Source organism: Henckelia pumila, chromosome 4 (assembly GCF_033568475.1).
Source record: "Henckelia pumila isolate YLH828 chromosome 4, ASM3356847v2, whole genome shotgun sequence".
NCBI classification, from domain to species: domain Eukaryota; kingdom Viridiplantae; phylum Streptophyta; class Magnoliopsida; order Lamiales; family Gesneriaceae; genus Henckelia; species Henckelia pumila.
This window is the reverse complement of record NC_133123.1, coordinates 206,887,893-206,904,029: the sequence shown is the minus strand read 5'-3', so window position 1 is coordinate 206,904,029 and position 16,137 is coordinate 206,887,893. Positions and strand designations below refer to the sequence as shown.

General features: G+C 36.4%; 2 protein-coding genes across 2 annotated transcripts; both read left to right on the top strand.

Annotated features, from left to right (window-relative positions):
• The first annotated feature begins 1,101 nt into the window (after positions 1-1,101).
• Positions 1,102-1,527, top strand: LOC140862670 (uncharacterized). Its single transcript, XM_073265702.1, has one exon. The coding sequence runs from the start codon at positions 1,102-1,104 to the stop codon at positions 1,525-1,527; it is 426 nt and encodes a 141-aa protein (XP_073121803.1).
• Positions 1,528-13,770: 12,243 nt separating this feature from the next.
• On the top strand, positions 13,771-15,513 carry LOC140862669 (uncharacterized). Its single transcript, XM_073265701.1, has 4 exons — positions 13,771-14,156; positions 14,660-14,909; positions 15,003-15,116; positions 15,274-15,513. The coding sequence occupies exons 1-4, from the start codon at positions 13,771-13,773 to the stop codon at positions 15,511-15,513; spliced, it is 990 nt and encodes a 329-aa protein (XP_073121802.1).
• The last annotated feature ends 624 nt before the right edge of the window (positions 15,514-16,137 follow it).

Below are 16,137 nucleotides of genomic sequence, written 5' to 3'. Positions count from 1 at the left end.
GACCTAGGCCTGTGTTTGGCTCACACGGGCCAAAATAGTATTGGGGCGATTGATCATCTTGTTAATTTACTATTTATAATATATGCATGATATATTATAAATAATGAGTATGTGCGTTATTATTTTATAATAACAAAGTTGCATGAATCCGGCAAACATACGAACAAACATGGCGAGCTTTTAAAATTAATGATGAGACAATTTCAAAATTAAAAACCCTCATTTTGAATTAGATTCAAAATTTATATCAAGCCCGAAAGGGTGAATTATAACATTGTTAATAATTTACATGTCTTCCATCGACAATGGGTGCATGATAAACGCTACCCGCATGCTCGGCTCATAATATTGGGGGTGCGGGGGGGGGGGGGTGGGGGGTTTGGACGCCGGAAAGCTGTGACATTCATTGACATAGTGTTGTGAACTACGTGAAACTCCCATGATTTTGGCTCATATTATTCGGGGAACTCATGGCGACCGTCCATTAAGGTTCAATATCGATGGGTAAGACTTGACACGTAAAGATGAACGACGTCATATTATTGGGTCCTAATAAAGCGTGAGACAAAAGTTTACGTAAGGGTTGCATGAAGATGCAATTGGAAACTATCTTTTAGGAATGACTGATATTATTCGGGATCATTATTGGCTAATTAGACCTTACGTACCTACTGAGGAAAGGAGTTTCCCATTTTCACTAGAGGGTAGTGGAAATGTCAAAACAGTGGGATAAAAAATTTATAAAGTAAAAGTCCATACATTATATATTACTAAATATTTTAAAATAGTCATTAAAATATATCTGTTATTATTTTTCAGTACGTCTTGAACTCGGAAAGGATTGCATATACACTTGATGAGTCGGACTCTGCTGAGTCTCTGACTGGATGTAGCCCTGAGGAGCTACAGACTTACAAGGATTGGTGTGACCATGACTTGAAAGCCAAGTGTTATATGCAGACTTTTATGAATGATGAGCTGCAGAGGAGTTTTGAGAGTGCAAAGCATGCTGCTGACATTCATTTGCATCTCAAAGATCTCTTTGGTGAGCAAAGATGACCCCTTATACATGCGACAGTCAAGGAGCTGATCACTTTGCGCATGCGAGATAGGGCTTCGGTCCATGAGAATGGTGTGAGGATTATTGGGCTTGTGGAAAAACTCGTTGTCATGGATCTTGTGTTGCCAGTCGAGTTGACCACGGACATGTTACTCTTGTTACTGCCAAGCTCGTTTGATTATTTTGTGGTGAACTTCAACATGAACAAGATGGAACCGACACTTGAGGAGTTGGTTCACATTCTTGTTAGGTACGAGTCCACAATCAAGAAAGAGAAGCCGGTTCTTTATGTGGGTTCTTCATCTGGTGCAAAGAAAAGACCACGTGGGAATGGAGAGAAGCCTTATGTTCCTCCTCCCAAGAAAAACGTGCCCTTGAATAGGAAAGCTCTGAGTCCCGTTGTGGCAGCCACACCAATTAAGGATGGCAAGACTTGTGACGTTTGTCATTACTGCAAGAATCCTTGACATTGGAGGCGTAACTGCAAGAAATATCTGGACCAGAATGGTTCTGGAAAGGGTATGTTCTACATTGAATTAAACATTTCAATTAACTCTTCTTTTTGGGTATTGGATACCGGCTGTGGCTCACATATCTGTAATGATTGCAGGTGATGACAAGAAGTAGAAAACTTAGGAAAGGTGAGACCTTCTTGAGGATGGGCAATGGAGCAAGAGTTGCTGCCAAAAACGTGGGAGATGTTTACTTATTGTTGAACAATGATTTTAAATTAGTATTGAGAGATGTTTTGTTTGTAACACATTTGGTGAAAAACATTGTTTTCATTTCTATGCTTGATAAAGATGGATATTCTTGTTCATTTGGCAAATGTGTTTGCAATATTTACAAGAATGAATGTTTAATTGGTACAGGCAAATTGGAAAACGATCTCTATAATTTAAAATTGAAAGATATTCCATTGAATAATGTCCAAGCAATATCAACAACACACAAGCGAAAACAAGATACTCTAAATCCGACACACTTGTGTCATGCTGGATTTGGTCATATTTCCCTAAGAAGGATGAACAAGCTAGTGGGAGAAGACATGTTTGATATGTCTGATATTAATTCTCTTACTACTTGTGAACCTTGTCTAAAAGAAAAGATGACCAAAATTCCCTTTAAGGGCCATGTGGAGCGAGCCAAAGGACTGTTGGATTTGATCCATACAGATGTGTGAGGTCCACTTAGCATCACCACTAAGCATGGACATTCTTACTTCATCACCTTTACCGATGATTTCTCAAGGTATGAGTATGTGTATTTGATTAAATACAAATATGAAGCTTTTGAAAGGTTCAAAGAATTCAGAAATGAAGTAGAGAAACAATTGGGACGAAGCATCAAGACACTTCGATCGGATCGAGGTGGTGAGTACTTGAGTGCTGAATTCCAAGAGTATCTTAGGGAGAATGATATTCTCTTGCAGTGGACTCCGCCCGCTACACCTCATTTGAATGGTGTTTCAGAACGTTGTAACCGGATTTTGATGGACATGATTCGGTCTATGATGGGGTTCACGGAGTTGCCGCCATCCTTTTGGGGATATGCGCTTGAAACAGCGGCACTGTTATTGAACAATGTCCATTCAAAGGCAGCTAATAAGACACCATATGAGATATGGATAGAAAAGCCTCCTAAGTATTCTTATCTTAGAATATGGGATTCCCTGCTTATGTGAAGCAGACAGTGGGAGATAAATTGTAGGATAGATCCATTTTATGCTACTTTGTGGGATATCCAAAGAATTCGGTTGGATATTATTTCTATCATCCCAAAGAAACAAAGGTGTTTGTTTCTAGGAATGCAAACTTCTTAGAGAATGAATTTCTATTGGATAGAAAATGGGAGATGATAGAACTCGAAGAGGTTCGAGAAACACCCACGGTTGTAGAGCCCATACCCGAACAATCAAGAAAGGAGATACAAGATCCTAGGAGATCCAATAGGGTCTCGAGACCACCTATGAGGTATGGTCTGCTTCTTGAAGAAGGCCATGATGAGTCTGACCATGGATGTGATCCAAGGACCTTCAAGGAAGCATTATCTGATGTTGATTCATCCAAGTGGCTCGAAGCTATGGAATCTGAGATGAATTCCATGCATTCGAACCAAGTGTGGAATCTTGTAGATCCACCTGAGGGAATTGTTCCTGTGTAAATGTATTTACAAGAGGAAACTTGGGGCGGATGGGAAGGTGGTGACCTTCAAGGGGTGATTGGTAGCAAAAGGTTATACTCAAAGACAAGGAGTTGATTTTGAGGAAACTTTTTCTTCAGTCGCAATGTTCAAGTCTATAAGTATACTACTAGCCATAGTAGCATGATATGACTATGAAATATGGCATATGGATGTGAAGACGGCCTTTCTTAATTCGGATATTAAAGAAGAGATTTACATGTCTCAGCCTGAAGGGTTTGCATGTATCAGAAGTGAGCATATATTATGAAAACTTCAGATATCTATTTATGGTCTCAAGCAGGCATCTAGGAGCTGGAACCTCAGATTTGACGGAACAATCAAAGAGTTTGGTTTTACTAAAAATCCTGAGGAACTTTGCGTGTATAAGAAAGTCAGTGGGAGTGATGTGACATTCTTGGTACTTTATGATGATGACATTTTACTCATTGAAAATGATGTAGAAATGTTGCAATCAACTAAAGTATGGTTAGCGAGTAAGTTCTCGATGCAAGACTTGGGTGAAACATCTTTTGTATTGGGAATACAGATCTATCGGGATAGATCGAAAAGATTGCTTGGTCTCACCCATTCTGCACACATTGATACCATCGTGAAGAGGTTCTCGATGAAAGAGTCCAAGTCCATGTCTCCCAATAGATCTTCATACATTGATACCAATGTGTCATGGCGTGTCCCTATCCAAGTCCATGTCTCCCAAGATCGATGCAGATATAGAGGCGATGACACACATTCCATATGCATCTGCTATTGGTAGTATCATGTATGGGATGATATCTACATGTCCTGACGTGGAATTTGCACTGAGTGTTGCAAGTAGATATCAATCGAACCCCGGTCTTCCACACTGGAAAGTTGTGAAAGACATCCTCAAGTACTTGAGAAGTACTATGAATTTGTTCTTGGTCTATGGGGATGGATAACTGAAATTGGAAGGCTATACCGACTCTAACTTACAAAGCGATATTAATGATTCAAAGTAAACTTTTGATTTTGTATTCATGCTCAATGGTGCTGCTATTTCTTGGAAGAGTTCCAAGCAAAACAGCCCTGCGGATTCCACCACTGAGGTAGAATACATTGCTGCATCAGAGCAGCAAAGGAAGCTGTTTGGATAAGGAATTTCGTCCAAGATTTGGGCGTTATTCCTAATGGATTTGATCCAGTCCCGGTGTTCTGCGACAACACGGGCGTTATTGCTCAGGTGAAGGATCCGAGGTTTCATAAAAAATCCAAACATGTACTGAGAAAATACCACATCATCCGAGAGATTGTGGAAAGAGGAGACGTCTCATTAGACAAAGTCGCCTCCGTAGATAATGTTGTTGATCCACTAACTAAGCCTTTGCCAAGACCATTATTCAAAAAGCATCGCGAATCAATGGGTTTGAAGCATATGGGTAGTTGGCTCTAGTGCAAGTGGGAAATTGTAAGAGTAGGTGCCCGTCGAGCCAAGTGTTGGCCGATGGTCCTTGAGAGAACTCTTGTATGACAATATTTATTTTAATAATATTTGAAATTATTTAATTTGGCACACCTTTATCTGTATACTCATGCTAGCTGCATAGATAAAACCCTTGAATATAAAAATAGTAGAAAGAATATGAGATGAAAATGTGATGACTATCATGAAACTCATATTTGGAATACTGTATATTCTAAATCGTTCCTAGTCGATTCAGCCGCTACAAAGAAGGATAAAGGTCGCTCGAGCTTGAGACTAGTACATGTTTCATTGGTAGGGGACATGGTGATGTCCAAGCATGCAAATAGGTGCTCTTTGTATAGTGCACTGAACAACCCTCTCTAAAGAACTTTCAAAGTGGTTTTCACTTATCGAGTGAAAATGTCCTATTTTATGGTTGTACACCATTAGTCCTTAAGACCCAGGACAACATGGAGACTCTATATGCTAGCGCTTCACTTTGACTTGTTGGTAACATGGAGACTCTATATGCTAGCGCTTCACTTTGACTTGTTTACCAACTCAACTAGGGTCATCAGGTGGCAATGTTTGGTGTTGTGACGAAAAATATATAGGAGTCTATGCATTGTAGTTGGGGATTCACCGCTTACCTTTGGGTATGGATATCCTATGTGATTTCATGCATATGTAGCTTGAAATCTCTGATCAGAGTAGGTGGTAATTAAGAAAAGGGTTTCTTGAATTACACCTTCGATGCACCTACGACATGACACATAGTTATCGATTCAATGACAACTCTCGATAAACCAATGGCTGTCGAATCGGCCGGGATATATAAGTTTAAGGAACCGTACTGTACGCTAACCATAATTGAATGGTTCTTGTAGACACTATCATTTGATACCTAGGGATTCATGTAAGTGATGCTTCTAGATGTTTAACATGATTGGTTGGGTACCATCAGACTTGAGTTTTCTGACGTTCTTATTGTCAAGGAGTTGATAAATAAGAATGGAGCTATATAGGATATGCTCATATAAGGGACTTATTGATCCCGAATCACATAGAGGTGTGAAACCACTGCTAGTTGTATCATTGAACCATTGAGGGTCACACAAGTACTAGCTTTCTAGATCTCGTTGAGAATAAAATTAGTTCAATGTGTTGAACGGCTTATAAAGGTGTTTATAAGTGAAATAAATTAGAGGTATGACTTCTAAAGGAGAATAAATGAGAAGTAACTTTTAATTTGTGAATGTATTCCAAGATTAAAATTTGACTTGAATAAATAATCAGTTTTTGTAAATGTGATTTACAAAACTATTATTATTATTATTATTATGAAATAATTAAATTAATTAAAGTGTTGATTAATTAAATACTAGTGGACCTTGTAGAGTCCAAATAATTAAATTAATTCAAGTGTTGAATTAATTAAACACTATTGGGTCTTATAGAGCCCAAATAAAAATAGTGTTGAATAATTATTCTATTAGTGGGCTTGAATGAGTTCAACTTAGATTTAATTAATTGATTGAATTTAAATGGGTTTAAGTTTGATAATTAATTAATTATTAAGTTCATGGGCCATGTATGTATATGTTTGACATATAATACATACAATACATGAGAGAGAGTGAATATAAAGAGTTAAAAGACAAAATGCACACTTTTCTATGCATGCTTTGTTTTTTGTCATAACACACTTTTTATGTACCAATACAAGCAATATTCCCTTCTCTCCAACTTAATATGGCCGAAAACTTCATTACATTTTTTATCCAATTTTTTTCTTTTATTTTAGGAGAAAATACAAAGAAATTCTCAATGAAAGATGCCCTAAATATTCTAGTGCATATTTAGAGTGTATCTAGTATGACTAGTCGTGAACCTAATTTGAAATGGAGGCCATTTTTGAACAAGGAGTGTTCTTGGATGCTTGTTTCATTTTTGAGCAAGGTGTGTGGTAGCGCTTAGTCGTATCACGCCCAAATTAACCTAACTCAGTTCAACTAAATAAACATGTAGTAGCGAGATTATGGATCATTCTCATGAGGAAGGTACAATTTATTGTGTTCTTAAAAATACTGAAAATAAATGAAAAGGAGGTTTTTGAATTTGAATTTAACTACCACTAATTAAAAGCAATTTAAAATAAATTTATTGACTAGTATGCAAGAATTAAAATTATGGAAAAGTAATTAATTAACAAACCTTGGTATTGGTCGACTACACCCTTGAAGTTATTCACTCGATCATCGATTCTCTAAAAATAATAAATTCTCATTGAGTATTCATTATTGGAAATTTAATTCCTATCTCACCTTAATTTTAGTTCATTAAACACAAGCGTTCTAAATTAACCCTTACCAATGAATTAGCCCAAATACAAGCGATTAAGGTTTAAACTCAAGATAACATGCAAACTAGTGAATTTGATGAGACACAAGAACAAGCGGTTGTATTTAATATATTCAATTTTTGTTCCTAAGAATTAACAAATTCAAAAGAGAAAATTATTAATCATAGTTGCTTCCCAAATTAAAGGGAAAAAACAGTTACAGATTTGATATCTAATTTAGCTTTAGATTGTATGAGAAAATTATTAGATAATCAGTCAATAATCAAACACACACGCATAACAATCAATTCCAAACAACTCTTAATACTCAAATAAAAATTAAACAATGAAAATCAAAATCTCACGAGATAAATAAATTTCAAGGATTCGTCTTCCTCTACCAAGAACTAAAACTTAGAAGAATTGAAGGAAGAAATTAAATCTAATAACAAGAAAGATAAAACCTAGCCGCCAGATGTTTCTCTCACGTTCAGTCGTCCAAAGATGGTTACAAGATAGGTATTTTTTGAGATAATATATTATAATCAAGGCTATAGTCCTTCCCAAGAAAGTTTCCTTTTTAAATTAAATTTTTCCGAACTTTCGTCGCGCTCGATCGGTGAAAATTTGTTGCTCAAGCGAGCCTTGCTCTGTTCCGCAACTTTTCTTTCCATCTCTTCTCCCGCTCGATCGGTAAAAAGTTACCGATCCAGCAAAAGCTTCCCTGCCCGAAACTCTGTCTGCATACACAGCAGCGCTCTTCATTAGTGCTATTGGTAGCGCTTAGTCGTATAACGCCCAAATTAACCCAACTCAGATTAACTAAATAAACATGTAGTAGCGAGAGTAGGGATCATTCCGACGAGGAAGGTGCAATTTATTGTGTTCTTAAAATACTGAAAATAAATGAAAAGGGGGTTTTTGAATTTGAATTTAACTACCACTAATTAAAAGCAATTTAAAATAAATTTTATTGACTAGCATGAAATAATTAAAATTATCGAAAATTAATTAATTAACAAACCTTAGTATCGGTCGACTACACTCTTGAAGTTATTCACTCGATCATCGATTCTCTCAAAATAATAAATTCTCATTGAGTATTCTTCATTGGAAATTTAATTCCTATCTCACCTTAATTTTAGTTAATTAAACACAAGCGTTCTAAATTAACCCTTAACAATGAATTAGCTCAAATACAAGCGATTAAGGTTTAAACTCAAGATAGCATGCAAACTAGTGAATTTGATGAATCTAGATAACACAAGAACAAGCGATTGTATTTAATCTATTCAATTGTTGTTCCTAAGAATTAACAAATTCACAAGAGAAAATTATTAATCATAGTTGCTTCGCAAATTAAAGGGATCAAACAATTACAGATTTGATATCTAATTTAGCTTTAGTTGTATGAGAAAATTATTAGATAATCAGTCAATAATCAAACACACAAGCATAACAATCAATTCCAAACAACTCTTGATACTCAAATAAAAATTAAACAATGAAAATCAAAATCTCACGAGATAAATAAATTTCAAGGATTTGCCTTCCTCTACCAAGAACTAAAACTTAGAAGAATTGAAGGAAGAAATTAAATTTAATAACAAGGAAGATAAAACCTAGCCGCCAGATGTTTCTCTCACGTCCAGTCGTCCAAAGATGGTTACAAGATAGGTATTTTTTGAGATAATATATTATAATCAAGGCTAGAGTCCTTCCCAAGAAAGTTTCCTTTCTAAATTAAATTTTCCCGAACTTCCGTCGCGCTCGATCGGTGAATTTGTCGCTCGAGCGAGCCTTGCTCTGTTCTGCAACTTTTCTTTCCATCTCTTCTCCCACTCGATCGGTAAAAAGTTACCGATCGAGCGAAAGCTTTTCTGCCCAAAACTCTGTCCGCATACACAGCAACGCTCTTCATTAGTGTTATCGCGCTTCAATCCTTTCTCTTTTAGGTAGAGCCCTTCACAAGCGCGATAGCGCTTCATTTTCTCTTCTTTCTCTTTCTCTAGGTAGAGCCCTTCGTTAGAGCTGTTCGTTAGAGCTGTTGCTCAAAATAACAGCTCTGCTTTTTTCATCTTCTTTATTTGATCTTTTCTTCAATGCTTTTACTCCATTTTTCTATTTTCCTAAATCAAAACAATTAAAAACAATGATTTGGAACTATAAAATGAATTTAATCAACCTAATCATACAAATTAACTCAAATAAATATAGGAAAATATAACCACATCAAACTCCCCCATACTTAACCTTTGTTCGCCCTCGAGCAAAGTCAAGCAAAAACAATAAGTAAATAAAAACATAAGCAAGGACAAATCATGAACAACGTAGCCTCAGAGAAGTTTTAACTTACAAAAAAAAGCTTACGAATACTCTTGATTTTCCACAATACACCTCCAGTTAAGTGTGAACGTGCGTGCGTGTCATGTTATTCCAGCTAGATGCAACTTCAAAAGACATAGTTTTAAGACTGTTCGTCGACCTATGACACTTCAGTGTATGTATCACCATCAAAAGCTCCTTCCTCCCAACAATCCTTAAACAAACACAACTCTCTTGATATATAATTACGCACCTTCGAATTTTGTATCCGGTTTTTCTTAATCCCCAATAATTACTCGCATAATTAGCTATAACTAAGATAGGATTCGAATTTCAATCCTCTTGTATATATCCCGGATGGAGCTACTGTCCAATGGAATCCGCAAACTTAGCTATGGCATATTGAATAGAATTTCAATCACTTTCCAAGCCCGGATGGAATTGTTATTTCAAAATTTTCAAAATTTTAACCCCATTCAATCCGCATACTTAGTCAAAAATAAGATGATTAGGATTTCAATCTCTTGCTAATAACCCGGATGGAGTTAATTTCATTTTCACAAAATTTTCATTAAAAAAATATTTTAACAGGTGAGCCCAAGATCGTATATGCAATGTCAAAAAAAATCATTAGGATTTAACAACACTATCAGGCTCCACAAACACCTATTGTCGTGTAATGGTACAACAGACACAAACATTATCCAATACATTGCTAAATATCACTAGTCAAACATGTGTGCTTAAAATATTCACTACTCCACCTACGGTTTTTCATATCCAATCAAGAGAAAAAATTTTCACAAAATTTCATTTTTCCAATTTCATATCATCATCGGCTATCAATCATCATCCTACTTACTATGAGCTCTTAAAAAAAATTTCTTTCAAAAACCCGCAGAATCCTCTCAATGACTGGCTAAGTCCTCTCCCCCATACTTAAAATCTTACATTGTCCCCAATGTAAGTACAAATGCAAAACAAAAATAAATACTAAGAATGAAAAGAAAATACTCTCATTGGGTTGCCTCCCAAGCAGCACTTGATTTTTAGTCTTCATCTTGACCCTCATAAGCACTCCTCAAAGAGCAGCTGACGCCCAAAATAAGTGTCATATGACACCAAAAATGGGTTTTTGTTTCATGTGCTCTCAAGCTTGGCTAGATGTATACAGTTTAAGCTCGTCACCCTAACAACACTCCATAGCAGCTAGTAAAAATGGGAAGAGAACATCTCTGTGGGCTCTCGGAAGCCAACATATTTTGAAACTGGTATTGATGGAAGGGAAGGATCGTGGGAATGTGTGTATGATAATACTATCGATGAGCTCAAATCGATAGACTCTTGAACTCCGTCATCCTCAAACTTGAGTGGAAACATATTTCCATCATACTCTATTTCTTCCAGAACATCTTTCGACTGAGGTTCAATAAGAGGGGAAGACTCAAACACCTCTAAATCTTCAGCATGATTTTATTCGCACTCCCAATCCTGGTTCTCTGAGTCATCATCATCGAACCAAATTGGGTTGGTTACTGCTTGAGTATCTTGTTTCACTTCCTATTCTTGGTGTTCATGGAGAATTAATCTCTTGATATTTTCTATTTTCTCCACAAGGTGGCATCTAGAATTGATTAGATCTTCTATAGCTGCCTCATTCGATGCCACAAACTTGCTCATTATATCCTCTAGCGGATGTAAGATCAATTGAGAACAACTTTCCTCCTCCTTTTGAAGCTCGAATGGTTGGTCTGTAAAATTCGGGTATTGAGTATCCTGTGGGTATTGGTGGCTCCATACCTGTGGTGTAAGATCCCAATATCGATAATAGTCAAATTCTGCCATATCATCCAACGGGTGTATCATACTATCATCATCTCGACAAAATAGTGGAGTACCGGTTGTGAAAGCTCCATCAATTACCCATCTTCTTGTCACTGCATCCAAACCCTCAAGAAAAAATGTAAGGAGAGAATATTTAGAAAAATCATGATACCGGAAGATGGTTGCCAAATCCTTGAATCTCTTTCATGCTGCGTAGAATGGCTCTCCGTGTTGCTGGAGAAAAATTGTGAATACTTGCGGATTTGGCATCTCGAAGTGTTACACCATATGAATTCTTGCAAAAATAGATTAGAAAACGATGAGTAAAATAAAAACAAAAAAAACACAAATAAATTAAACGCCTTTCCCGGCAACGGAGCCAAAATTTGGTAGCGCTTAGTCGTATCACGTCCAAATTAACCCAACTCAGTTTAACTAAATAAAAATGTAGTAGCGAGATTAGGGATCATTCCCACGAGAAAGGTGCAATTTATTGTGTTCTTAAAAATACTGAAAATAAATGAAAAGGGGGTTTTTGAATTTGAATTTAACTACCACTAATTAGAAGCAATTTAAAATAAATTTTATTTACTAGCATGCAAGAATTAAAATTATGGAAATGTAATTAATTAACAAACCTTGGTATCGGTCGACTACACCCTTGAAGTTATTCACTCGATCATCGATTCTCTAAAAATAATTAATTCTTATTGAATATTCATCATTGAAAATTTAATTCATATCTCACCTTAATTTTAGTTAATTAGACACAAGCATTCTAAATTAACCCTTACCAATGAATTAAACCAAATACAAGCGATTAATGTTTAAACTCAAGATAACATGCAAAATAGTGAAATTGATGAAGCTAGATAATACAAGCACAAGCGGTTGTATTTAATCTATTCAATTGTTGTTCCTACGAACTAATAAATTTACAAGAGGAAATTATTAATCATAGTTGCTTCGCAAATTAGAGGGATCAAATAATTACGGATTTTATATCTAATTTAGCTTTAGATTGTATGAGAAAATTAATAGATAATCATCCAATAATCAAACACACAAGCATAACAATCAATTCCAAACAATTCTTGATACTCAAATAAAAATTAAACAATAAAAATTAAAATCTCACGAGATAAATAAACTGCAAGGATTCGTCTTCCTCTACCAAGAACTAAAACTTAGAAGAATTGAAGAAAGAAATTAAATCTAAGAACAAGAAAGATAAAACCTAGCCTCCAGATGTTTCTCTCAAGTTCAGCCGTCCAAAGATGGTTACAAGATAGGTATTTTTTGAGATAATATATTATAATCAAGGCTAGAGTCCTTCTCAAGAAATTTTTCTTTTCAAATTAAATTTTCCCGAACTTCCGCCGCTCTCGATCGGTGAAAATCTGCCGCTTGAGCGAGCCTTGCTCTGTTCCGCAACTTTTCTTTCCATCTCTTCTCCCGCTCGATCGGTAAAAAGTTACCGATCGAGCGAAAGCTTCTCTGCCCGAAACTCTGTCCGCATACACAACAACGCTCTTCATTAGTGCTATCGCGCTTCACTCCTTTCTCTCCTTTAGGTAGAGCCCTTCACAAGCGCGATAGCGCTTCATTTTCTTTTCTTTCTCTTTCTCTAGGTAGAGCCCTTCGTTAGAGCTGTTGCTCTAAATAACAACTCTACTTTTTCCGTCTCCTTTCTTTGCTCTTTTCTTCAATTATTTTGCTCCATTTTTCTATTTTTCTATATCAAAACACAAACAATGATTAGGAACTATAAAATGAATTTATCAATGCAAATTCTACTAATCATACAAATTAACTAAAATAAATATAGAAAAATATAACCACATCAGTGTGCTCTTGGAAGCTTGTAGATATTGTCTACCATTTCAAGAGTTAAGTTATTCACAACTTGGTTGGAGCCATAAATCAATTTTTTGAGATTGATAGGTAAAAATTTCTTAAACACCCTATGGATGTTTAATGTTTTTGAATGCTACACATGTTCTCGTTGTTTTTTTTAAAATTTTAAACTTCCACTGCGTTTTCGAGCACAAGAGAACCGATCCAACAAGTGGTATCTTGATCCTAGGTTGATCTTTATTGTGTAGCATTTGTTGAATATTATGTTGAGGTCAATTTTTAAACGCATGAGAAAATCATTTCCATCTACTTATGGGATGTTTTGAAAATTTTTTTGGGGTCATTTTGGGCCGCCCACGGGCTGTTGTAGGCTGCCCCTTTTAATAAATTTTTATTTATATCTACCCGACCGTCCATTAGGCTTTGCCCAAAAATGTAGATTTGGGTAGCTCTTTAGAGTTTGAGGGCTTTGAGTTATTGGCGAACCTTATGATCTTAGCGATGGATGATTTCGATTGTAATGTGGGTATCGACATTTTGAGTTCTTCTCGAGCTATTGTGTGCTGTTACCAAAAGATTGTTAAGTTTTGTCCTATTGAGGACTATAGTTGGTTTTTCTATGGTGAGGGAGCTTGAATCCCTATGTCTTTGGTATCAGCTCTGAGAGCTTGTCGGGCTTTGGAGGTGGGCAGAGAATGCTAACTTATCTATGAGATTGAGACGTCAACAGGGAGCATGGCTATTGTGGAGTTTCCAGTGATTTGCGAATATTCAGATGTTTTTCCTGATGAGATCCCATGGTTTCCTCTGGTCCGAGGGATTGAGCTTGTGCCAAGGATGACTCTGATTTCTCATGCACCTTATCATCTAGCGCCGTCAGAGATGAGGGAGTTGCAGCAGCAGTTGCAGGATTTGTTGGATAAAGTATACATCCGATCGAGCGTTTCACCTTGGGGAGCACCAGTATTATTCGTCAAGAAGACAGATGGTTCTATGCGTCTTTGTATCGAATACAGACAGTTGAATCAAGTAACGATAAAGAACAAGTATCCTTTTCCACGCATTGATGATCTGTTTGACCAGCTTCAGATTACTTCTGTATATTCCAAGATTGACTTGAGGTTAGGGTATCATCAGTTGCGAGTTCGAGATGACGATGTTTTGAAGACTATGTTTCGTACGAGATATGGTCACTACGAGTTTTTAGTGATGCCTTTCGGATTGTAGAATGCACTTGCAGTGTTTGTTGATTTGTTGAACAGAGTTTTCTAAAGTTATTTGGAAAAATTTGTCGTGATGTTTATTGACGACATTTTAATCTACACGTGTTGTATTGATGAACATGTGCGGTTCTTGAGGATTGTACTGAAGATTCTCCATGAGAAGCAGTTGTATTCCAAGTTTAGTAAGTGCGAGTTTTGGATTGACCGGATAGTGTTTCTTGGTCATGTAATTTCTCGAGATGGTGTTTCATTGGACCTAGTAAGACAAAAGCTACATTGAACTGGTTGTGTCCTACAACAGCTTTAGAGATTCATAGCTTCTTGGGTTTAGCAGGGTGGTACTATCGACGATTCATCGAGAATTTCTCATGGATTGCTAGAACACTGACATAGTTTACTAGGAAGGATGTTCTTTTTATCTGTTCGGTTGAGTGTGAGCAAAGCTTTGATGAGTTGAGGAGTGGACTGACTATCGCGCCTGTACTTTATTTACTTTATGGTTCCGGAGGTTACGTTGTGTACACCGATGCATCTCTTCAGGGTTTGGGTTGTGTGTTGACACAAAATGGGTATGTCATTGTCTATGCTTCTCGACAGTTGAAGACCTATAAAGGAAATTATCCAGTGCATGATCTAGAGCTTGCAAGGATTGTCTTTGCACTCAAGATCTGGCGACATTACTTTTACGGTGAGTTCTTTGAGATCTATTCTGACCATAAGAGTTTGAAGTATTTGTTCACTCAGGCAGAGTTGAACATGAGAAAATGTTGTTGGATGGATATTCTCAAGGATTATGATTGTGAGATTAAATACCATCTAGGTTCTGCGAATCCAGCTGCAGACGCGCTTAGCCGTAAGGTTTATGTTAGCGCTCTACGCACCAGTTCAGTATCCAGTGCAGTTTAAGAATTTGTTCTTTGGACTTCATGTTTAGACACAAGAAAGAACGACAAGGAATCCGAGTATTTTCAGTGTTAGATGAGCTATGATTGTTTTCCTGTATCCGACAATTTAGTATTCAGATATGAAAACGCAAAAGTTAGTCAGGCTTGCTCAGGGAGACAACACATATAGTTTCCATTTTCAGACGTATGGATGGTTGTGTTTGTCTGGTAGAGTAGTTGTGCTTGACGATTTGACTTTGTGTGATGAGATTTTGTCTCAGACTCATCGTAGTAGATTCACCCTGCACTCGAGCAGTAAAAAGATGTACAAGGATCTACGTGAGATTCTGGTAGAAAGATATGAAGCATAGTGTTTATCAATTTGTATCTCGATGTTTGGTTTGTCAGCAGGTCAAGGCTGAGTATCGTAGACTGGGTGGTCTGATGCATAGTTTAGAGATTCTATAGTGGAAGTAGGAGCATGTGACGATGGATTTTGTCACTCACTTGCCGCTGTCCCCCAGGCAATGCAACCATATTTGGTTGTTGTGGACAGATTGTCCTAGAGATGACAATTGGTCGGGTCTAAATCCGATTCCGTATCAAACCCGCCCCGAGACCCGCCTAAACGGGTCCATAAGCGGGTCCGGTGTGGGTCTCGGATTTAGCCAAACCCGCCTTGGACCCAGCCCACCAAAGTATATATATATATATATATATATATATATATATATAAATTTAAAATATACATGTATATATATAAATATAAAAATATATATATAATATTAGTAATATAAAATTATATTTTTGTACTAAATAATTAATATATTATCCATAATTTTAGTGTATAATAATATTATTGGATTGAAATGAATCAATTTTATTATAATAGGTTTAGTATAAAAATGTATCATTATAATGTTTTTTGATTAATAATTATTAGTTAATTACAAATTGATAAATTTTAAATTGTGAGAATATTTTTTTTGTCTTAA